General features: G+C 55.2%; 4 protein-coding genes across 4 annotated transcripts; 3 read left to right on the forward strand and 1 right to left on the reverse strand.

The window, feature by feature from the left end:
• Positions 1 to 1247: 1247 nt before the first annotated feature.
• Positions 1248 to 2613, forward strand: MYCTH_2304865 (uncharacterized protein). The gene is made up of 2 exons (XM_003663174.1): positions 1248 to 2201; positions 2264 to 2613. Exons 1-2 carry the CDS (start codon positions 1664 to 1666, stop codon positions 2521 to 2523), a joined length of 798 nt encoding a protein of 265 aa, XP_003663222.1. The 5' UTR covers positions 1248 to 1663; the 3' UTR covers positions 2524 to 2613.
• Positions 2614 to 2701: 88 nt separating this feature from the next.
• MYCTH_50343 (uncharacterized protein) lies at positions 2702 to 3386 on the reverse strand (the record flags this gene model as incomplete). The annotated part of the gene is made up of 4 exons (XM_003663175.1): positions 2702 to 2797; positions 2848 to 2927; positions 2990 to 3080; positions 3216 to 3386. 4 exons carry the CDS (start codon positions 3384 to 3386, stop codon positions 2702 to 2704), a joined length of 438 nt encoding a protein of 145 aa, XP_003663223.1.
• Positions 3387 to 4791: 1405 nt separating this feature from the next.
• Positions 4792 to 11138, forward strand: MYCTH_67326 (uncharacterized protein; the record flags this gene model as incomplete). Its single annotated transcript, XM_003663176.1, has 10 exons — positions 4792 to 5124; positions 5196 to 6612; positions 6671 to 7106; positions 7221 to 7855; positions 7917 to 8003; positions 8120 to 8280; positions 8363 to 8466; positions 8766 to 9751; positions 9885 to 9953; positions 10559 to 11138. The coding sequence occupies 10 exons, from the start codon at positions 4792 to 4794 to the stop codon at positions 10882 to 10884; spliced, it is 4554 nt and encodes a 1517-aa protein (XP_003663224.1). The 3' UTR covers positions 10885 to 11138.
• A 9290-nt stretch (positions 11139 to 20428) lies between these two features.
• MYCTH_2304873 (uncharacterized protein) lies at positions 20429 to 22732 on the forward strand. Its single transcript, XM_003663177.1, has 3 exons — positions 20429 to 20642; positions 20720 to 21477; positions 21543 to 22732. Exons 2-3 carry the CDS (start codon positions 21354 to 21356, stop codon positions 22538 to 22540), a joined length of 1122 nt encoding a protein of 373 aa, XP_003663225.1. The 5' UTR covers positions 20429 to 20642; positions 20720 to 21353; the 3' UTR covers positions 22541 to 22732.
• The last annotated feature ends 1138 nt before the right edge of the window (positions 22733 to 23870 follow it).

Here is a 23870-nt window from a genome sequence, read left to right on the forward strand (position 1 = left end):
CTTGATGACCTTGGTGCTGGTGAAGGGGTCGAACTCTGTGCCTGCGAGGGTGTTTTCTGCCTCCTCGAGGCTGTCGAAGACAACGCGCGCATCGTTAAATCTGCCCTGGGACTCGACCTCCTCTTCGTCATCAGGGTCCCTTTCAGCCCTACGGGCGAACCTGCCAGTAGGTGCCCTGCGCTGAGCGGGCCTGGTCGGCGTGGTAGGCTGAGGCGCAGGCTCGGGCGGTTAAAGTGTCGAATCTGGCCGTAGCAAGGCCTGGGATGTCGGACCAGTTGTAGTGGTGGCCGCGGTTTCAGTGACGACCGACATGCCCTCTTCGTCACGGTGCTCGGTGCCCTGTTGCATGGCTGCAGGTAGGCCAGTGGGCGCGTGCAGGTGCGTGGTCGTGTCCTGGGTGGTGGTGTCAGTGGAGCCAGAGTCCTGGTAGTTCCACTCCAGTTGAGCCACATCCGATTCGTGGGACGGGTCTGCAGAAGTGGTGATAAGATGCGTTGGTTCTTCCAAGTGCCGGAGCCACTTAGGGATGCTGTCTAAATACATGTCAACCCTGGCTCGTCGTCCCTGTTGGTGGGCCAGTCAGATCTGACCCACTGTCAGTCAAATCCTGTAACAAAATGAGATTGATGGACAACGCCTTGGGTTCCAAACACTGGAAGATTTTTCGCGTCAGGCTGGTTCGATCGCAAGGTGAAAATCAGCAGCAGATGAAATACATCACGCAGCAGAACCGGATACGGTTCTTTCGCCGCTCGGACAGTGAAGAAAATAAAAAAGAGTGAAGAGCCCGGCGACTTTGTTGGAAGAGAGATTCAAATTTCTGGAATAGTGTGGGTCGAGAGAATTGGTGGGAAAAACACGGTTAGCAGGTAGTTGGTTGGGAAATGTAGAGACGAAAGAAATTCGAAGAGTGGCAGATATTTGGCTTCCCAAGACCGAAGCCAGTCGCCGAAGGAGATTTGGAACAGATGAGGAAGGAATAGGAGCAATCGCCTCCTTTTACATGAGAGCTCAAGTCACGGAGCGTAGAAAGTCCAGAGTTGTCGAATTAGATTGGTTTAGAGGTAGAAGCACATCAAAACAATTTGACGAGTTTCCAAGACGGCTCCGGGGATTGGGCTGTTGCAAGCACTTTCGCTCATCACCGAGGCAGTCCATCAAAATGTCTGAATGAACCTTGTGTTTGGGCGAGCTGTGCAGTCACTGAGCGGGCCGAGAATCGTAAACAGCAAACAATGAGCCTCCATAAAGCTAATAATGACTCTAATTTAACAGATTTCAGTACCTGGCACTTACTACAACGCACCCTGACCGTTAGTGTTTAGTCCGGGAAGGAGCGATGTTGAATGAGAGGCGGCTCAACCGCCATGTGCCGTTGCATCGGCACGGTCCGCACTTTCTTGCTCTGAGCAAGAAGGTAGTTACTTGCCAAGACAAAGTTGACCCACAAAAATGGCTGTCTAAATTGACCGCTTTCCCCATTGAACTTCTTCCGCCAGCTGCTTCTCGAACATCTGGGGAGCTCGACCGCGTCAACAACCAACCTGCACCATCCGACAAAACTCGGCTTTGTTCCATGAACGACGTCTCGTCCTGACGTGATTTTGTGCTAGCAGACAGACCAAGGTGGTACTTTTGTCGCATTGCCCAACGTGTCGTCGCAATGTCGACCATCACCCCTACCGCGCTGCAGAGCTCGCAGCCGCCGATTATCCCTCTCGACTTCAATGCGAATCAGCCCGAGACCATCCGCCTGTACCCTCTCTCCAACTATACATTTGGCGTCAAGGAGACGCAGCCAGAGGAGGATCCGAGTGTGCTGGCGCGGCTGAAGCGGCTGGAGGAGCACTACCAGGCGCACGGCATGCGGCGCACCTGCGAGGGCATCCTGGTCTGCCATGAGCACAACCATCCCCACATCCTGATGCTACAGATCGCAAACGCCTTCTTTAAGTTGCCGGGAGACTACCTGCGGCCCGAGGATGACGAGATCGAGGGTTTCAAGGCACGCCTGGACGAGCGGCTTGCCCCCGTCGGCAGCCTCGGCGAGGGCAACAAGGCTGGCGACTGGCAGGTCGGCGACTGCCTTGCGCAGTGGTGGCGCCCGAACTTCGAGACGTTCATGTACCCGTTCGTGCCGGCGCACATCACCCGTCCCAAGGAGTGCAAGAAGCTGTACTTCATCCAGCTGCCGCAGACCAGTACGTTTCCCAGCCTGTCAAACGTGTAGGTCTGCAAGAGAGAGCTGACCGGCCATCTACAGAGGTCCTGAGCGTGCCAAAGAATATGAAGCTGCTCGCCGTTCCCCTTTTTGAGCTCTACGAAAATACCCAGAGATACGGCCCTCAGCTCTCCGCTATCCCCCACCTTCTGAGCCGCTACAACTTCGAATTCGTCAACGAGGAGGGCGAGGTGGTCGCCAGGACGCCCGGTACCGGCGGTCCCGACGGTTACGTTCCCAAGACTAAGGTCCTCGCCGGGGGCGACGACGTCGACATGAAGACGGAGAACGGCACGCACTGATGGATGGGGCTTGTCGGGGGCGTTGATTTTCAGCAGGCGTCCGGCGTTGAGGTCAGGATTAAGGGAACGGAATGAATTGCACGGGGAGACTTCCGCGGCTGGGAGGCAGAGCGCGACGCATTTGCCCGTCATCTGGATGGCCAATTTGGGAGTATACCCGAAAATTTGAGACTTGATTTCATGCCTTTTCGCCCTGGATGGTGGCTACTATCTTGCGTGTGTGCTTCGAGGTACGGAACTCGAGGTACCAAATGCCCTGCCACGTCCCGGTGGCCTAATCTTCGTCAGCTAATGCATTCCATCTCTCGGGCGTTCCAAACTCACCAGCCTGCCGTCCTTGATGGGGATTGTCACACTTGCTCCGATCAGGGCAGACTTGACATGTGCAGGGAGGTCATCGGGCCCTACCCGCCCGGTTAGTTATCCCGAATCCAAAACAGACAAAAAAGGAAAAGCGAGAACGGACCTTCGGCATCGTGCCGATACAAAGCTTCGCCATTCGGCCCTGCCTCTGGAACTATCCTGTCAAGCGTGTCGCTCATGTCGGCTCTGACGTCCTATCCGCCGCAGTCCCGGTCAGCATGTCATCCGCGTCTCTCCTTTCACATTGCTTAAAGGATTCCAGAATAGCAGAATAGAAAGGGGAAAAAAAAAGAAAGAAAGAGGGAGAGGGACAGAGAGAGAGAACGAACCTCATCCCAATTCTCATTCAAACTCAACGCGCAGCTTGTATGCTGGATGAAAAGGTGCAGCAGCCCCACCTTGTACGACCTGATCTCCGGCAGCTCCTTTAGCACCGTGTCGGTGATGAGGTAGGAGCCACGGGAGCGGGCGGGGAGGGTGAACTGCTTCTGGAACCACATTGTCTCCCTCGCGGCGGTCGTCGATGCTTGTGTGGTCGTCGGCGGCGGCGGCGGTTTGTGGTGGGGCGGGGAGGGGAAGAGCAGACCGAGGGGCAGCGTCCAGAGAAGATGAAAGAGACTGGGGAAGAGACAGAGCAGGAGGAGCAGGAAGAGGACCAGGGTTGTGCCTGTTGCCGTTGTCTTGCTACTCCCGGCCGTGGTGATGGGTGCGGTTGTTGTGGTCGGTTTCGGTGGTGATGATGGCGAGCGTCTCGGAGGCATGAGCCGCACTTCGGAGACGTTCCTGGAGGAGAGAGGGCTTGGGAGGGGCAGGCTGCAACGTCATAGTGTAGGGCAAATTGGGAATTTGTGGGGAAGCGAACGTATGCTTGGTACTGAAGGGCTTCTTCCGTTGGGGTCCATTGGCCGATTACAGGCATGGAGCACTATGCACAGGCACGCCAGTATCGCGACAGTGAAAACACGTGGGCGTTCCCCCAACGATACTTCAGGTCAAAATCGTCTTGTTACGTTCCTCTCTCCCTCTCCATGATGGGTTATTGTTCGTATAGCATATCAAACAACCAATCTGATGTGTGTAGGTACCTAGATCAATAAGGTACAGTACGTACATACCTGCATACAGTACGGCGTTTACCCGGCGCCTGTGAACTAGAAACTCTCAGCTTTAAGGCTTGCAGAACGGCGGTGGTGAATTTTACAGGTAAACAGTGGAATCTCGTCTGAGAGAGCCGCAAGGCAGCCGCTTGTTAGCGTGAGAATTTTCAGAGCGTTCTGGGTTTCTTGGCAGGGCAATGTCTGCTCTGCGGAGTATCGAACTAGAGTAGTGTACTGTACGGGCGCCGGAACACAGAGCAGACAAATCGGCTTTTACGTTGAGCTCCGAGCTCGGGTGGGGTTACGGACCACAGGTGCTGGGACTTTGCAGTTTGGTTTGGGACCTGGCCCCGCTCAAGCTGCATCCGCATGCAGCCAAGCGGACCCCGGATTGCTGACAATTTAGAAGGCACCTTTCTTTTCCTTTCTGCACTACTAATTAATTAGTACCCGTTATTGTTTCCTCAGCCGACCAAGACCTCGTCAACTGCAACCGACGCAGGTTCCGCTGGCGGCAATTCGATCCAATGTGCTAGGTTCATTGCCAATTACTAAGTAAGCCCTCCAGCCTGTAAGACGACTTGCCCGATAACGTTACCCGACGATTCCCGCCGATCGTTCGGTTTTGTCGGTGGACGTCACCGTGTAGCCGCCTTCTCGCCCCAACATCCGTCCGAAGCGAGACCCACCGCCGAAGGCTTCGTAACGGCGTTCAAACGCCCGGAAAAAAGCTGGCGGACTTAACCAACGAACTCCTCCCTGACATGTCCATTCTGCATACCAATCCGAGCTCGTGATATCCGTGCCAATGGGGTCGGCCGACTACAGCGGCGGCCTGCCGCAGGCGCAAAAGCCCATGTTCGAGACGGGATCATTCACGGGCTACCGCCCGGTCGTGGCCGAACTCGGGAGCGGCTATCTCACTGCCGAGCGCGTTTTCAAGCAACCTTTTTGCGGGAACGCGGAGGGATGGGGCCCGCTGAGCCCGTTTCGATACGATTTTACGCCGTGTTTCATCGACGTGTGGGTGGCGGCGGTGGCGGCGTTCGGCATCTTCGTCGGAGCACTCGCCGCCTGGTGGTTGGTGAAGAGGAAGCAGCCGGCTCCCGTGTCCAAGGACTGGCATTTCTGGACCAAGCAGGTGTGTTGTTGTCTCTTGCCCTCCCCGCAGATGTGCTCTCGTGTTCCATTCTGACGCTGGTGGGAACGCAGACGCTCCTAGCGCTCATCATCGCCGACGTTCTCGTGCAGCTCGGCTTCCAGATCGCCCGCTACCGCGACATCTGGTACGGCGACTTCCGGGTCTACACCACCGCCGGGACGGTCCTCTCGCTCCTCGTCATCTTCGCCATCCAATGGCTCGAGCACTCGCGGCTTCGAAACGCCAACGGCGTCGTCCTGTTCTACTGGTTGTTTCTCTTGATCGCGCTAGCGGTCAAGCTCCGCTCGTTGATCTCGCAGCAGGTCTACGCCAAGAGCCTCCCGTACTTCGTCACATACTGTGTCGGCTACGGCCTTTCCGTGGCCGAGTTTCTCCTGGAGTGGCTGCGGCCCAAGAAGACCAGCGCTTACGAGGCGTTGGTCGACGAGGAGGAGTGCCCGGTGGAGTACGCCACCGTCTTCTCCCGCCTCACCTTCTCGTGGATGACGCCATTGATGAAGTACGGCTACTCTACGTTCCTGACCGAGGAAGACCTCTGGGGGCTGGCCAAGAGCGACACGACAAAGTCGACCGGCGACGCCTTCGAAAAGCATTGGCAGCGCGAGCTGGAGCGTCGGAAGAACCCTTCGCTATGGCGAGCCCTCTTTGGCGCTTACGGTGGGCCCTATATGCTTGCGGCCGTGTTCAAGGTCTTCAACGATGTCTCTCAGTTTACTCAGCCGCAGCTCCTGAGGTTCCTGATTGCCTTTATTGATTCGTACAGCAGCGGGGATCAGCCGCAGCCCGTGATCAAGGGCGCTTCCATTGCGCTGGCCATGTTTGCCGTCGCCGTTCTCCAGACGACCATGATTCACCAGTACTTCCAGCTGGCTTTCGTCACCGGCATGAGGATCAAGAGCGGCCTGACTTCCTCCATTTACAAGAAGGCTCTGAAGCTTTCGAACGAGGGCCGCTCGTCCAAGACCACCGGAGATATTGTCAATTACATGGCGGTTGACGCCCAGCGGCTTCAGGACCTCACGCAGTTTGCCCAGCAGATGTGGTCAGCTCCGTTCCAGATCATCATCTGCATGGTTTCGCTTTACCACCTAGTCGGATGGTCCATGCTGGCGGGCATTGGCGTCATGATCATCATGATTCCCATCAACGGCATGATCGCGCGCTTCATGAAGAATCTGCAGAAGGCCCAGATGAAGAACAAGGATGCCAGAAGCCGTCTGGTCGCCGAGATCATCAACAACATGAAGAGCATCAAGCTGTACGCTTGGGGCGCAGCTTTCATGAACAAGCTCAACTACATCAGGAACGACCAGGAGCTGAAGAACCTGCGCAGGATCGGTGCCGGTCAGGCCTTCGCCAACTTTACCTGGTCCAGCACTCCCTTCCTCGTTTCTTGCTCTACCTTTGGTGTCTTTGTGCTTACCAACGACCGCCCGCTGACGACCGACATTGTCTTCCCTGCTTTAGGTGAGAGACTTCCGCTTGTAATCAGTGCCGGTGCGCTCCCGACTAACACTGGCTCTAGCTTTGTTCAACCTCCTCACCTTTCCCCTGGCTGTTCTTCCCATGGTCATCACATCCGTCATCGAGGCCAGTGTTGCCGTCGGCCGTCTCACTTCGTACCTCACCGCCGAGGAGATTCAACCAGAGGCCATTATTGTGAAGCCGCCTGTTGAGGCGATAGGAGAAGAATCTGTCCTGATTCGTGACGCTTCTTTCTCCTGGAACCGCCACGAAGACAAGGCCGTTTTGAAGGACATCAACTTCAGCGCCCACAAGGGTGAACTGTCCTGCATTGTCGGCCGCGTCGGCGCAGGCAAGAGCTCGCTGTTGCAGAGTATCCTCGGCGACCTGTGGAAGATCAGGGGCGAGGTTCAAGTTCACGGGACGGTGGCATACGTCAGCCAGTCCCCTTGGATCATGAACGCCACGGTCCGAGAGAACATCGTCTTTGGTTACCGGTACGACTCCAATTTCTACGAAAAGACGGTCAAGGCCTGCGCTCTCCTGGATGACTTTGCCCAGCTTCCCGACGGCGACGAGACGGTCGTCGGAGAGCGCGGAATCTCCCTGAGTGGTGGCCAGAAGGCTCGCGTTGCTCTAGCGAGAGCGGTCTATGCGAGAGCTGACATCTACCTCTTGGATGACTGCCTTTCTGCTGTCGACTCCCACGTTGGGCGCCACATCATCGACAACGTCCTCGGACCGAAAGGTCTGCTCAGCTCCAAGACGAGAATTCTGGCCACAAACTCGATTCCCGTGCTTGTTGAGTCGGACTACATCTGCATGCTCACGGATGGTGAAATTGCTGAGAGGGGCACCTATCGACAGCTCTTGGCTATGAAGGGCGCCGTCTTCGATCTGATCAAGACCTCTCGCCAAAGCGACTCGGGCCCAAGTTCCGGAGTTGGATCTCCGGACGGCAGCGGCAGTGAAACGTCCACCGTCATTGAAGCAGCAAGCAATAGTCAAGAGAAGGAGGAACTGGAGGAAGCTCAAGAGGGCTTGGGAGCACTGCAGACCATCAAGCCGGGCCCTGGTAGCTCATCATACCAGGGACAAAAGCCCCGGACTGGAAGCTTGGGTACTTTGCGCCGGCCGAGTACTGCTAGCTTCAGGGGTCCCCGCGGCAAGCTGCACGACGAGGAGAATCCTAGCAAGACCAGACAGGCCAAAGAGCACTCCGAGCAGGGAAAAGTGAAGTGGTCAGGTGGGTGACCGTACCCACATTGGATTTCGGGTCTTGATATGCTAACCTTACCTGCTGCCAGTCTATGCCGAATATGCCAAAGCGAACAATCTCGTCGCCGTTGCTGTCTACCTGGTTACCCTCATTGCCGCCCAGACGGCTCAGATCGGTAAGTTTTCTCTCATTTGCCTTCGACGTGGGGCAGACGTCACCGCCCTCCGGAATAAACACAGGAGCGTCGGTCCTGTTGACTTGTGGCATGCTTTTTGCTGACCAAGTTCGTAGCCGGGAGCTTTTGGCTCAAAAACTGGGCCGACAGAAATACCAGAGCTGGCAGTAACCCCGAGGTCGGGAAGTATCTCGGCATCTACTTCGTGTTCGGCATCGGTGCTGCCGCCTTGACGGTGGTGCAGACCCTCATCCTCTGGATCTTCTGCTCCATTGAGGTATGTCGGAGCTATTGTTCGGAGCTATTTCTTCGGAGCAACAGCCGAATTGGGTTCTGGGGCTGACATGTAGTTGGCCTAGGCATCTCGCAAGTTACACGAGAAGATGGCGACGGCAATCTTCAGATCACCCATGTCATTCTTCGATGTAACACCGGCTGGTCGCATTCTGAACCGGTTTTCGAGGTGCGTACTGTGATCTATTGCAACCTCTCTTCCCACCCCCCCCCTTCTTCCCCCTCCTCCTCTCCTTCTTTCCTCCTTCCACAGATGCCCATCCTCCACCCCTTGTTATTCTATCTAAAACGGAGGATGGGCCATCTGTTGTGCGAGGGTGGTTAGTCCAAGTGGTATCAGACGTTGTGGGAACGGATGTTGTCAGCGTACGCCGCGGCGCCATGGAGTCACGTAGCGGCCCACTGCATTTCCATTTCAGCACTCTGCAGACAGTCTCAAAGTTCCGCGGCATGCTGACCCTTCCGCAGCGACATATACCGGGTCGACGAGGTACTTGCGCGGACCTTCAACATGCTGTTCACCAATTTGTCCAGGTCTATGTTCATCCTTGCCGTCATCTCGATGTCAACACCCCCCTTCCTCGCCTTGATCATCCCGCTCGGCGCCATGTACATCTGGATCCAGCGGTACTATCTGCGGACGTCCCGAGAGCTCAAGAGATTGGACAGCGTCAGCCGCAGCCCAATCTATGCTCATTTCCAAGAGTCTCTTGGCGGAATCTCCACCATCCGGGCGTACCGCCAGCAGGAGCGGTTCATGCTCGAGAACGAGTGGCGAGTCGATGCCAACCTTCGGGCCTACTTCCCCTCCATTAGCGCCAACAGATGGTTGGCTGTGAGACTCGAGTTCATCGGTGCCGTGGTGATCCTGGCCGCTGCTGGCTTCTCTGTGATCGCAGTGGCCACTGGCCGCAAGCTCAGCCCCGGATGGGTCGGTTTGGCCATGTCATACGGCTTTCAGATTACCACGTCTCTCAACTGGATCGTCCGTCAGACGGTCGAGGTGGAGACCAACATCGTGTCTGTGGAGCGCGTGCTCGAGTACGCGCGGCTGCCCAGTGAGGCACCCGAGATCATCCACCGTAGCCGGCCGCCCGTCAGCTGGCCGTCGCGTGGCGAGGTTGAGTTCATCAACTACAGCGCCCGGTACCGTGAAGGTCTCGATCTCGTGCTCAAGAATATCAACCTGGATATCAAGTCGCACGAGAAGATTGGTGTGGTGGGACGCACAGGTGCTGGCAAGTCCTCGTTGACCCTGGCGCTCTTCAGAATTATTGAGCCCGATACGGGCAACATCAGCCTCGACGGTCTCAACACATCGACCATTGGTTTGTTGGATCTCCGGAGACGCTTGGCCATCATCCCACAGGATGCCGCTCTCTTCGAGGGAACGATCCGGGACAACCTCGACCCCGGACACGTCCACGATGACACTGAGCTTTGGAGCGTTCTTGGTACGTTCTTTTTTTTTTTTTTATTGTTGTTGGACCCGTTACACCTGCGAACCACAGCCACCCTGTCCACGTCGCCGTTCACATGGTTCTGCCGCTTCGTCGGATACACGAAGCTAACTCTACTGTCGCACAGAACATGCCCGGCTAAAAGACCACGTCGCCTCCATGGAGGGCGGGCTCGAGGCCAAGATCCATGAAGGAGGTAAGCGGTGCACTTTTCCACGTGGTCCTTCCGTCTCGTTTCTGGCTTCGCGCTTTGTGTCGGCTTTTGCATATGCCTGTCGTACTATGTGCCGCCAAGTCGTGTGTCATGGTGAACTTTTTTCTTTTCTTTTTTTTTCTTTGCCGGCAGCATCGCGGTGCGACACGGGTGGTTGCAACTTGCCTTGACCGCGGCTGTGCGGGCACCTGATGCCAATTTCCACCGAGCTGTGCCCTCTCTCGGAGTCAGAGCACGGAGCAATTGGGCTCGACGGCAAGGTTCGGCTTCTCGCCTGGCCAGTGCAAGGGGCTTGAAGGTCAACTACCTTCGCGAGCCGAGGCACCGTTTCCCGTCTCAGCTCTTGCCTCGCCATGTGCACTACCGCACCGTTCGATTTTGATGGCTCTTCGCAAGGCTACACATCTCAGGTCCCTTGCAGAATCTTGGATGCAACACAAAGTGGTTGTTGCGACGCTGAAGTGCAGGATTCTGGGGGCTACTTTATACCCACTTTTCCTCTCCATTCACACCCGAAAAATACGATAATTTATGATCCGCCCGTTACCTTACGGCTCACTAACTTGGCTTCTCTCCGAAATTTACAGGCTCCAACCTTTCCCAAGGCCAGCGCCAGCTAGTTTCCCTCGCCCGCGCCATGCTGACCCCATCCAATATCCTTGTCCTCGACGAGGCCACGGCCGCCGTTGACGTACAGACGGATGCCATGCTCCAGACCACGCTGCGCAGCCCGCTGTTTGCCAACCGTACCATCATCACGGTTGCACACCGCATAAATACCATTATGGACAGTGATCGCGTCGTGGTGCTGGATAAGGGCGAGGTGGTTGAGTTTGATACGCCGGCCGAGTTGATCAAGAAGAAAGGTGTGTTCTGGGGGTTGGTTAAGGAGGCCGGATTGTTGGAAGAGTGAGCCTGTCCTATTTTGCGTTGCAGAAAAGGTACTTGCGTGTGCTTGGTGGGGAAAGGGGGTGCCGTGGAAAGGAGGTTTGGATTCGAGATCCAGAAAAAGAACGTGAATTGGATGAATATCAGCAGCGTGGGCGTAGAATAGCTGCGGCAGAACAGATGAGACGGGAGTATGCAGGTATGTACATAGACATGTGGTTGGTAAGTGACAGAACAAAGCCAAAATGATATAAACAAGAAGCGAATGGAGTCCATATCAAACCTTGAGGACCTGTCCTACCTACCTTGGTGTCACCTACCTTCTTCCTAGTATGAGCAACATAGAACGAGGTGGTGTCGGTGTCAAGTTGGGAAATCTCCTTTCCCCCCTTCTGTGAACTTCCGCATCAGACCGGCTCCTTCACCGCTCCTCCTCTCCTGCCTCTTGGATAGTCCGTTCGCCTGGCGCCTTTCGTGGGGTTATGCAAGGCAGGAGGCGTGTCACCAACTAAGTCCCCTGTTTTTGAAGAAAAACCTCAAAAGGGAAACTTCTCGAGCAGTTGCGGTGACGATACACAAGGCACGAGGGACGAAGATCAAAGAAAATAGATACACACAAAGTGCGAAGGAAGCCAGAAGCCGCAATTCCAATGGATCGTCATCGTCGTCGTCGTCGTCATCGTCGCCGCCGTCGTCATCGTCGCCGCCGTCGTCATCGTCGCCGCCGTCGTCATCATCACCATCATCAACAACAACACCACCAAGATACCGACAAGAAGCACATCCACGATCTCTATTCTTTCTTCCTTTCTTACTTACTCTCTGAATGACCTCGTGACCAGAGAAGGGCTTGCCGCAGTGCGACCAAAAGTCGAGGGCAGTGTAGAGGTTTTCCTCATCGACTCTTTCCCCCGCCCCCCTCCCCAGCCCCCCCCCCTTTTCTCCCTTCCTTCCCCTCAGCCAGTCCCCATGATATGGTTGAGCGAACCGGTCAAGATTAAGGGCAGTCAGCTAGGTAAGTCATCCCCACCATCCGCATCTCCCCGTGCCTATGTCTGTATGTACATAACTACATGATTAAAAAGCCACGCGCCAAACCCTTTTCTTTCTGCACCCCAAGGACACACAGACAGATGGTTGGGCGCCGCTGATTCACTCATCTGGCCTCGTGGAGCGAAGCGCAAATGAGCTGGTTTATGTACGTATATATGTATTTGTATTTGTATGTGTATGTACACCGTATAAATGGATATATGTAGTGCACAGTACGGAACGCGGGCACACCCGGGGCACACAGCCGCTAGTGTAATCCGTACTTAGGGGGCCTTGTTGGGCTGGCTCTGTGTGGGGAGGGGGGTCGTTGACATGATAAGCGAGTTGGGATCTTCATACGGGCCGGGGTGTGGGTGTGGGTAGTGTATGGGTGTGAACGTGGCGGACAAAAAAAAGGGGGAAGAAGAGGGAGTGATGATGTAGTCTTGGCTGTTATGCCTGCCTACACGACGGAGTTCATTTATCTATGAAAGATACCGAACTAACTCCGGAGTTGTGACCAGCCGTATCGTTGACGTTGGTTAGTCCTCTTGCTGGCATACTGGCGCTCCCGAACCCACATATCTTTGCTGGGCGTTGGTTTAAGAATGGAAGGGAGGCACGATGGGTCCTCGAACGCTGATGCACATGGATCTGGGCCTCGCAAGGCCGGTAAGCGACCCGAGGCTCATACAGGTTACCGGGTGGTTGGGCTGAGTGACTGCCGGTGATGCCGTTCGTGGTAGCAGAGGAGAGTGGCTTAGACTGTGAGTGTGATTGATGTATGTACTGGTATACGGTTGGTCGCCTTGTTCGGGAAGTAGTGTAGCTTGTTGGTGATTTCCATTTTGGCAACGGGCATAAGAATGGGATTTACCCTTCTCCTCGCTGTTCTAGGGCGTTCTCTCTGTTGAGACAGCCCATCGAACGTGCGGCACAGACAAGGGGTTGAAGAAGGAAATGGAACATGTTTCGGGGCCATCCTCATATCTGTGCAGTTCTCGTGTACACACACAAAGAGCACTGCAGGATGACCTTGCGAAAAAAAAAAAAAAAAACGCAGTATGGCCTACTTTGATTTGACCGGGGATCCAATCGATCTCGGGTTGAACAGGAGTCCGAGGGGCACGGCCGGGGATAAATTGACTTCTCGCAGACCTCCGTAGTTCTGGGCGATGTGCTTCTCTTGTCTGTCATTCTGGCCTGGGTACGGTGCGGGCGACTGCTCGAGGGTAAGTTAAACAACTGACTAGCCAATCCCTCTGGGTTACCGATCCCTTCGCATAGGTCTCGAACCCGCGCGGCTCGGCCACAGCTTGTCTGAACTGCAAGTCGTGAACAGCCGCGGCTCTGCTGCTGAAATGCGTGACTCTGGCCGCTTGTCCAAGCGTATCAAAACCCGGAATACAAGTCGTTGCGCTGTTGCTGACCGGGCCTGTGGGGAGGAACACAAGACAGCGGGCTTGGTCTAGTTTCCGGAAATATGGGGAGGCATGCAGTCGATCATATCAGGGTCCGATTGTCGCAAAGATAATAGCTTGAGGGGGGTGACACAGAATGACTTTGGTAGTCTGAGACTGAGATCCTGCGGTCTGTTGGCCAAGTCACACGAAACCCAGCCACTGCCGCCGTTGTGATTACACACATGCCTATGGAACAACACGTGGTGATCGCAATGGCTGCTGATCAGGATCCAAGCGGTGACAAATTTGAGCAATCCATGCGGAGTGAATCCGAGAAGAAGATCATCAAGCTCTCAGCACTGTGGTGGGAAACGGGAAAGATATGAAAGGAGGGAAAGTCCCAACAGAACACGCTAAGAACGGCGAGGCGGCGGCACAGCTGCCTGTAGGGTCCACTCTCCCGCAGGCGGGAATGTCATGTGAGCGAGCCCAGACCCTGTAACTCGCACCCCGACTGGATGGCACGCTCATGGCTGATGGCGATCGGCTAGCGAGGCCGGAGAGGGTTCTAGCTGTCGATCCGAACGTGTTCGCGCGCGGATAGGGCACCTGCGTCCGCTGCGGAATCAAGGACCATGCCTGTTAGCCGTCGGCGTTGACTCCGTTTCGGCGGATTGGCGATGCATGCCCCCGGCATGCAAGAGCATCTGGAAGAGGCTTAGTGCATTAACTATAATTTCAGTAGATCAAGTCAAAAAGGCCCGATCATGTAAACGAGGAAGACGTTGGTAATGGCCCCGTCGAGAACTGCAGTCTTGGAGGATGAGGTGGCGGAGTCTTGCAATCCGATCGAAGGCGGTGTGCGGCCAGCAGATGCCGGTTGTTGTTCCCGGGGGTGTGGTTGTCATATTCCTTCCCTCGTTCTCGATCGAAACACGCATGAGCGCGCCTTCGATTGCTGATTTGTGTGCCGGATGTATGGATGGTTCGATGGGTAGGGTGTAAATTAAGGGAGAAACCCTCGCAGGCCAATCTGGGGTACGAATCGCAACGGGTGAACGTCTTCCCGAAGGAAGGAGGTACCAATTCTTGTTGTACAGGTGGTATATGTGTGCGCGCGCTAGTGCTTGCTTGACTTGGCCCAAAAAGCCTGGGCGTTCGTTCAATCGCAAGAGCCAGACCTTACATCGCATCGTTCCTGGCCCTACACTAAGTACGCTATACGCTAGCGCGCGTGACCGTAGCGGCTTGCAAGGGCCGTCCCGAAAGCCTAATATCGTATCGAAACCGCGTAATGCTGAGAAGCGAGAGCTTAGCGTGAGACTGAAGTAGCGCGGATGTGCGCGCCTGCCGTGCCTCGTAACTGCCGCCCTAGACATAGTACCTTACATGCCTTAGGTACCTTACCTACCTTATGTAATGTATGTACAGTACATCCCTTGTGTACCTTCCTTAGGTAAGATAGTGTAATCCCCGAAGTCCCCGCGGCCGCATGAGTCTCGAAGTTCCAAGTCCCTAGTCGCATATTTTGAGATACCAGGCCGTACTACGTATCTCTACACTACCTGTCAAATTAGTACTCTGCGAAGTATCAAGAAAGACCACTAGACCAAGGTAGCTACGAATAGTGCTTAGATTGTATTATAGGTTATAGGTAGATATTTTTTTCATGCTGGACGTGTAGCCGCCATCTCTCCTGCAAAGGGCTCGTTGAATGTTGAATTAGTTATACACAGAGGCGGGGACGGTGTACAGTACGAATTATGTATGTACCTACCCATGAACCTTATGTATATATCAGAGGTATACGTGTATTCGACCTTCAAAGAGTGTGTGTACTGAGACAGACATTGGCTCCCGGTTTGCTTGTGATATACGCGTACAACGCAATGCTGCATGGCGATGATCATTGGGAAGCAGCACATCAAGCACACTACGGATTACACTACTATCGGGTGAGTCTCAGGTCGTTTCCGGCCTTACCAATATCAGGGCTTTTACCAAGGAAACGAGGGGTGTGGATGTGCTTGGCCGAGACTGCGACCGTTTGCTGCCTACGCCGCGGAATGAATTGGTCACAGGTCTTGGCGCAAACACTGCCGTTTTTGGCCACCGGCGTCAGGTGCGTAAATACAAGTACTGTACAGTACAAGTCGTTATGTCCGGATTGGTATCAGCGGTCCGATATCTAAAGGCGGACCCGATATAATCCATCGAGGTTGATATTGAGCCTTTCGAGTTATTCTCATCTACCCAAAAGGTGTCGAGTTTGGGCAGAGAGAGAGTCCGGGGCAGCCCCAGCTCTCGGTCCTCGCTCTCACTCTCGGCCGGGTACAGTTTCCTTCGGCCCGTCGGGAATTCCCGGGTAATTCCCGACATCGAGACCCCGTCGAGGCCCAACAGCATTTACCTACTAGCACTCCTGTCGTTGGTTAATAACGGAGGATTATGGAACTGAGTGGCTGCATTGGCCACTTCCAGATCCGTCGTTTTGCGTGCAAGCTGCCTTTGTCACATTCAATCGGAGACGACCCGGGCTTTCAAGCGCTTCTGCAGCGATGGTGATAGTGTGCTTCAGTGGGCATACACTTAGTGCAGTTCGTATTTACGCTAACCTGTTAGTTATTTAAGTAGGTAAGCAGTAAGTGTATACATGTATGAATGTATCTGATGTAGTGTATGCATGTACATATATGAACCGAATCTGCGAGTAGACGTGCAAGTGTGCATAGTAACTGCACTACTTCGTTCTCTGTACAAGAGCAGCTCGCAGCCTGACTAGCGTTGAGCGAATAGTATGATCCGTTGAGACGGATGGATCTCGGGTTCCCGCCCAGCTTTATGCAGGGTCGTCGATCAATGCCGCTGCGCATCAGTGGGGGCCCGGTCTGTGCACGAGATACTGTACTGTACGGAATACAGCACACAGGTAACTATCTGACTCGTTGCGAAGGATAATACAAGAATGAGACAAAACTACCCTACGTACACGAGTGCTTGATGAGAATCCAGCACTCCTGTACAGTACATAATGTATGTACATACATACTTGTAGGCTACTATGTAGGCCAGCCCTATACCGAACGCAGTCTAGATGTCATGTGGCGGTGGTATACAGCAGCATGGCTTCCATTACAGATGTATCGTACATCACGACCACCTGGGCATGTGCATCCGCCCTTCTCGATCTTCGGCTGCCCCTCACAAGTAAGGAACCCGAGGTACTCTCGCTGCTGCTTGAAAGATGTATATCCATAAATTTCTCTGGCAACTTTCACCGCTCCCTTCCTGCGCAGAGGCTGACTCGTCCGAATCATGCAAATCAACTGCAGCGTTGGGCGACAGCGGCGGCGACGACGACCAACGGACAGCACAAACATGAAGCACATTGGATGACTATGCACGGTTGTCACCCTGGATGTATGTACGGCATTGCATTTTTGGGCTGCCATGCAATGTGGGAGCACGGAAAGAGGTGGGTGGCACCCGGGGTTTATTGGTGGAGGATTACCGAGTACCCTAGTTGGTTTCTGTTTCCGCCCAGAAAATGATGGAGATCCCCAATGCATGCCGCGTCCCGGCACTTTGAGCTCTATGATGTGCATGCATCGTAGGGTATAGTATGGAGTATATCGACAGGGTTTTTTTTTTGTCGTACGGCTGGTCTTGTTGGCTGGCTGCACCTGTCCTGCGATTGCTCTTACCCTTCACATCATGCGAAAATGTTGTTTTCCATGTGGCTGTTTGCCGTGAGCTGTCGGCACGCGGATGGAGTACCAAGTTCTCTGACTCGAGATTTTGAGAGTAAAAAGGAAAATGAAGGTCAATAGGTAACGACCGCCTCCCTTGAAGTATTTTGCGCACCAGAGATGGCATCCATTAACGGAAAGAGCTTATAACATCTACGACATACCCCCCAGAAAGCTTGTTTTTTTGGTAAGCGCTCAGCTGGGCTAATGTCCGTGCACTAACTACCTCTATGGACCCACTGCATTTCGAGATCCACAGAGCGATCCATGGGGTTGGTTTCAATCTCCCAACAAACTACGGAGTAATTTGGAATAATTTTAGTACACAGTAAGTACCTGTCAAAACGGCCATCCGGGGTTTTACACTAATTACCGACCCTATGTACCCAAAATGTTAGTAGACAATCGCTCCCCAGTTCGTTGCCGTTCATTGTACGGAGTACATACCGTACGCTCTGCACCTGCACATCATGCCTTCCTGACCAGAAACGGGTACATCTTTCTTATTTTGTTCAGCTTCATCCTTCCCCCCTCTTCAATTACTCAGCAGGATGTGGCGGGAAAAATATCTTCCAGAAGACAAGATGTTGGCGCTAATCGAACCAGGTTAACGTTAATTCCGTTCCTGCTCCAAAGGCCGAACAATGTGGGCGATCCACGGTACATCGCTCAATTGAGCAAGAGTTCGGTTCCTCGGCACCCTGGTCAGGCACGGCGCGAGAACGAGACCGAATTTTCGAAGACACCATCGTCATGTCACAGAGCGGATGACCCCAAGAAGGGGTGTGGTAGCAACGAGTCTCTAGTTTCGGCTCCGTTACGGGAAACGCGCCTGACAGAAACGCTGGGCCGGGATTCCCAAAGGCTGGAACTCTGCAATCCTACGCACACAAAGGGGTTACAACGATTCGATGCCGTTTGCCGCCCCTATTAGCGTGCCGCTCGCAGCACTGCCGAGACAGACAACTCGGTACATGTCGGCGACCTTGTTCATCATAGGGGTTTACATAACCATCTCATGTACTGTACTGTACTATAGTAGGTACCTTACCTACCTACACAAGGATACCTTGGGTGGTTGCATGCATCCATGTAATCCGTGTATCCGTGGGGTACATACAGACCTACCTAACAAGACAGCATTTAGTTATCGGCTGCGGCGTGTGCTGTGTAGCCATGCCGTGCTCAATCACGAGCAAATGGGCAGCAAACCCCGATAGCACCAGAACAGCTGTGCGACTTCATGCCGGCCTCGACACGGAAGGGAGAGGCCAGATTCAACCGCCCCATGTGCGCTTTCTATATTTTTCTCGCGCGCCCTCCCGTCTCTCGCCCTCCGCCTCTTCGCCTCCCTCCGGCCTCTTCTCGAAACGGCAAGGCTCCTCACCCCTGATACGCGAGAGCTTCACACCCCACCGCTCCTCTCAGGCTTCCGTCCGTGTCTCGGTGCACATATTCCGCCAGTCCGCACCGGTCAACCGTTGTCTGAGGGCTCTCAGCCAAGATCACCCCGGCCCGGACAGAGTACACTTTACGGCCTACCTTGGCCCGTCCACCCCGCTTTTTTTTTTCCTCCAGACCTGGTCCTGGGGCCGGCGTCGCGCTCTCCGTGGCCAGCACGGACGACCGGTGAGCCAACACTCCCAGAGCTGGGTATTCACAGAAGCCACTTCGATATTCACGAGGACAGAAGCGGGAGATCCAACTAAAACGTACCCCGGGGTTGACGTAACCGACCAGTTACCAGTTACTCCATATCTACCACCCTACCACCCTCTTACGCGCCAGCAGCGAAGGGTCGGTTCTTCCAAAAAGCCAGCTGCCCGAACGGGTCCAGGTTGTCTCCTGAACATTCTCCGCTCTAATCGGCGCTCTTCCGAAACCGCCCCCCCAACCCGGGAGACATAAGGCTCGAAAGAGAGGACGTACATAGCTTCCCGTCCCTGATATCCCGTACTTCCGCCATCTCCACGTGTGGAAAAGGTCCCTTGCAGTTCTCCAGGCGCGGTCCATTCTTCTCCCGGGCAGCCATCCCCTCTACTCCGTAGCGCCATCTGTCCTGTTGGCCGCCTTCTCTCTTTACTAACCAAGAGGCGACCCTGTCAGCCACCGTGATCCTTGCGCCCAAGGATCCTGGCCACTGAACCGAAACGGCCGCAACACAGGCCTGGTGCTTTGGCTCATTCAAAGGTAGGGGGCGCCCTCCACAACAGAAACCTCACGTCCACGCATCAACCCACCCCGTCACACGCCACGAGGTCCCATACTCTGCCGCAGACGACGCAGAAGTAAACGACGCAGAAGTAAAGAGAGTAACGACTGTTCCCAACTTGCTATTCTTAAGCGGTCAGTCCCTCGCCTGGTTTACCTCCAGCCACCGCCTCCCCCCTTTCCCTTGGTGTCTCATACCCTCGCAACCAGACAAAGAAGACTGACTGCAGGTTCCCGCCTTCAGGCCACACCTATCCATCACCTGAGAAACTGGTTTGAGACGGGCGTACTTCTGTCTGTCCACCGATCCATAAACCAATAGGCGGCAGAGCCTGAACTTAGCAGTCCCGGCCCCCGATAGGCACTGCTGGTTCCCTTTGTCTCCTCTCCCCCTCGTGTTCGACGGCTCAGTTCGTCTGACACATTAGTTATTCCACAAACCCAGCTGGCAACCCTTGAGCATCCCTGAAGCGCACAGACTTGGGGTAGGTAAAGCGTCATCAGTCGTCGTGTTGCCTGTTTGTTAGTAACATAGAAGGGGTCCAGACGCTTTTCCTGCGGTGCTTTGTGCCGTCGAGTTTGGTCTGAGCACGGAGACAGTCACCTCCACTTCATAGTGAACCTCGGGCTGTACGGCTTGGATACCAAGTCCGGACCTCGAGGCTTGCGCCGCTGCTTCCAGCTTTCGACAACCCTTTCCCCCTCCCCCTGACCGGTATCACCATCATCATCCAGGACCCACCACGGCAGCCCCCGTGTGTTATCTACCGGACCCCGACTTGGCCTGGATCCGCCAAGCTCTTAGACGGGACGGTATAATTGCAAGCATCCATCCCTCTCGTGTTTCGCTGGTCGTCGTCCTTCTCACCACTCTTTACGCCGGGCGGCCGCTGAAGACCGCCACTCGCCCTTGCGGGGGCCCCTTGTCAACTTTCTTTTTCCCTATATGCCTACCGCTGACCTAGTCTGCTGGCATCATGGTCACTGCGAATAGTGACTGGTGTGCGTCGTGTTCCCGACCGTGGGAAGGAAGTAGGTTCTTCCCTGACGCTGGCCACAATGACAATAACCTCCAGTCACCACCGGAAGCCGGAAGCTCTCCGCCCATGGTAAGTTCCTTCCACCCCCGGGCGCCCTTTTTTTTTTCCCCTCCCGAGACCGGAACGAGGCAAGACTGTGATGTTTGACTGACCCTTCGCCGGCGCAGACGGTTGCTAGGGCGTTGCGAGAGCATTGCAGCATTCCTTTTGAGAGCTTCTTCCTCGCCGCCGGCTTAGGGGATGGAAGGTTTGCCTACTTTTCCGGGCCCAACCCCATACCGGAAGAAGACATCCTCAAGGTGTTTCGGAGAGACAAGTTTATGCAGTTTCAGAAAGGAGCGTCGCTGAGTGAGTCCCAGAGGATCTTGCCTCTGGTCCTACACCCGTGAAAGCTAACACAGAGGTGGGGGGTTGGTGGGAAATAGGGGATGGCGTCGCGGAAGGGTACGAGGACGAACATGACACCGATGTCCATTATTCCATCCATACCTCGCTTCCCGTGGAGGACCACTGGCCGGTGGAACCGAGCCGCAGGAAACGGCCGAGGAAGCAGCGCATGACGCGGCGCCAATTGGACGACGTGGTTCCGCCCGTCGTCATGAACTCGAAGAAGGTCCTCACCATTGGCGACTCGGAGGCCGTCCTGAACTTCTACGACCGCGGCTTTAAGTGCATCCAGCAGACTGCTTGCAAAGAGGTTGCCAAGGCCTTCGTCAAGATCATCGCCCCCAAGAAGCAGGCCAACTTCCCGTACGTGAAGGGGGATGCCGCAGCTCCAGACTGGTGGCCCAAGCCCTGGGGTCCTGGTGAGAAAGACCGGGCCCGCCACGTCGAGCCGGACCATATGTGGAAGAAAGGTTCGGCCTCTCTCTCTGTCTCTCTCTCTCTCTGTGTGTGTGCTTTGGAGCGGCCCCATCACGAGGGAAGATCTGACCAGAAGAGACAGAGCGCGTCCACCTTCTGAAGCACATCTTGAGGTTGATCATCGACCCCGAGACCCAACCGCCGAGCATCCGGAAGTTGGGAGTGATCCCTGTGGCCAGGCTCGAGGCCGCCGCCATGGATTCGCTCGCTGAGTTCTTTGCCGACCCCAACAAGCCCAAGAACGCAAAGAAGAAACCGATCTTGAAGGAGCTCTTCCGGGTTGCCAAGATGGAGGAGAGGTACAAGAGAAACGAGATCGGTGAGCCGCCCCGGCCCCTATTGGCAGTCCCCGCAACACGTCTTTCTGCTGACCAGCTGCCACAGATGCCAGCACCCAGGTGATCGTGACGGCGGATGACATGGTCATGAACCACTGTTTCGACCTGGATGAGGAAGAGGACGACGAGGAGGAAGCCGAGAGCGGCCCCGCCGGTTCGGCCATGTCGCACGTCTCCCCAACCCGGGCCGCTGCCATGCCGCTGCTTCCGCCACTGTCCTCCCCCCCGGGTGGCAACGCGGCTCACACCCTGGCTGCGCAGTTCCAGCCCACACCGTTCCTCAATGACCTCCCGATCCGCGCCAACCAGTACGGCGAGTCCGCCATGCTGCCCTCCTCCGACGTCGCCGCGGACCACCAGTACGCCGCCTACCCGGACAGCCACAACCTGGCTGCTGCCGCCCAGACGACGGCCGCTATGCAGATGCAGGACATGCTCGCCGGCGCAGGCCCGCACCATCAGCACCAGGACACAAACCGCCGCCCTTCCGCGCTCTTCACCCCGACCAGCGTCGAGTTCAGCAGTCCGTCGCCGCCGGCCCTCTACCACCACGCCGCAACGTCGTGGCCACAGACGCCCACCGCCGCCGCGTCTGCCTCCCCGGATGCCTCCACCGCCACCCCGCTCTTCTCGTTCGTCCACGGCATCCCCCCAAACCCTCACCACCAGCAGCACCACCAGCAGCACCACCAGCAGCAACACGGACACGACGCCGGTGAGGGCGGCGGCCTTCCAGCACTCCCCATGCCCATGCCGCCGCTCATGGTCCAGCCGTCGTCATACGCAGCAGCGGCAGCGGGGACAGCAGGGCAGCAGCAGCAGCAACAGCAGCAGCAGCAGTACCACCATGCTGCTGCTGCCGCCGCCACCACGCCTGCCTCGTTCGACCCGCTCGGCCAGCGCCACCACCACCACCACCACCACCATGCTCACCCTCATTCTCACCACCCGGCGCAGCAGCACCAGCACCAGCACCAGCAAAACCCTCAGGCCCAGCATCAGGCCGTGTTCCGGCCCGGGAACATGCAGCTCCCTCTTCAGTAGTGCAATACGCAGCAGGTTGCTGTGAAAGCCTAGCTCTCCGTCGTGGTCGTGCGGGGCGGCGAGAGGCATCGGTCTGGTGCTGCTGGTACTGCTGCTTGGCCGTCGATCATCATCTCTCTACTTAACTTTTTTTTTGTTTTGTTTTTGGAAGCTGGATAGGTGGATGGGGGAGTATACACCAACGGCAGGGGCAGAAAGGGTGGAGAGTGAAGGGTTGGCGATGGAAATGCTGACTGGTTATTGTTTTTTCTTTTTTTCTTTTATTTCCCTCTGATGTTCCTTTTTATCCTCCTATTTTGTCTCTTCTCTTGGCCGGCGAAACTCGGTTTCCGTGTTCTCCCCCCCAAACTTGCTATGTTTTCTTCGACTTCTTTCTCTCACCAATGCCCTGCTATGATCTTATTGATTCACCTCCATTATCTCGGTGGCGGCTACGTTGCGTGCGTTTTTTTTCCTCTATCCTTTTCCTTATTTTATTTTGTTTACTACTTGAAGTTTTCAGGCGGTGGACATTATTCCATATTCTTTCCGCTGCTCACTTTTGGACTGTTTTGTGTCGTGTCCTGTCTGCCGACTTACCGGGGCGGTTCATTTCGCCAGGTAACAGCGAAAGAGTACTGGGAGATTGTGCTGGGAACTCGTTCACTTCTCCATATTGTTATACGGGCTGCAAAGTTGGATACATATATGCCCTAGTCTGCGAATATTGTTGGTGCTGCGGAGGCGAGGGTGAACTTCCTTTGGGCGGGCGGCCAGCTTTTCCGGGTAGTGGGTTTATTAGTGGCTTTACTGCTTGGTTCGCCGGGGAGGTTGGTCCATTGGCCTTGATCCTCTCCGAGTGGAGGAATATAATTTCGTCACAGGTTGGACCCAGTCCGCGGTGGTGGTGGTGGTGAGCCGAGGTGAGCTCGGTATGTTAAAGAATTCGTTGTGCACCGGGGAGGTCGAACTTGAACATTACATAGTACGGATTAGAAGCGTCGGATTGCTATCAAAGAATATCACACACATTAAAAAAAAAAAAAAAAAAAAAAAAAAAAAAAAAAAAAACCGCCTCACGGGTTCCACACTCCCATCAACTGCCAAGTTGCTGGGACGGTCCTACCGTTCATCATTCTGCCTTCGAGACGGCCCAAAATACTTTGCTGTGGTCATGCTCTTGGAGCGTTGGAACATGTGATGATGGGGTAAGCTCCCTTCATTCTCACTTCAGAACGCCCCTCCCTAGACATCGCTCATGACACTTCCCGAGGTCGGTCCGGTCCTCGTCTCGGTTGCCCGCCTTCTTCGCTCGGAAGCGGGAGGCCATCATCACGTCGTTTATGGGGGC

This window comes from Thermothelomyces thermophilus, chromosome 3, assembly GCF_000226095.1.
Source record: "Thermothelomyces thermophilus ATCC 42464 chromosome 3, complete sequence".
Classification (NCBI taxonomy): Eukaryota; Fungi; Ascomycota; class Sordariomycetes; order Sordariales; family Chaetomiaceae; genus Thermothelomyces; species Thermothelomyces thermophilus.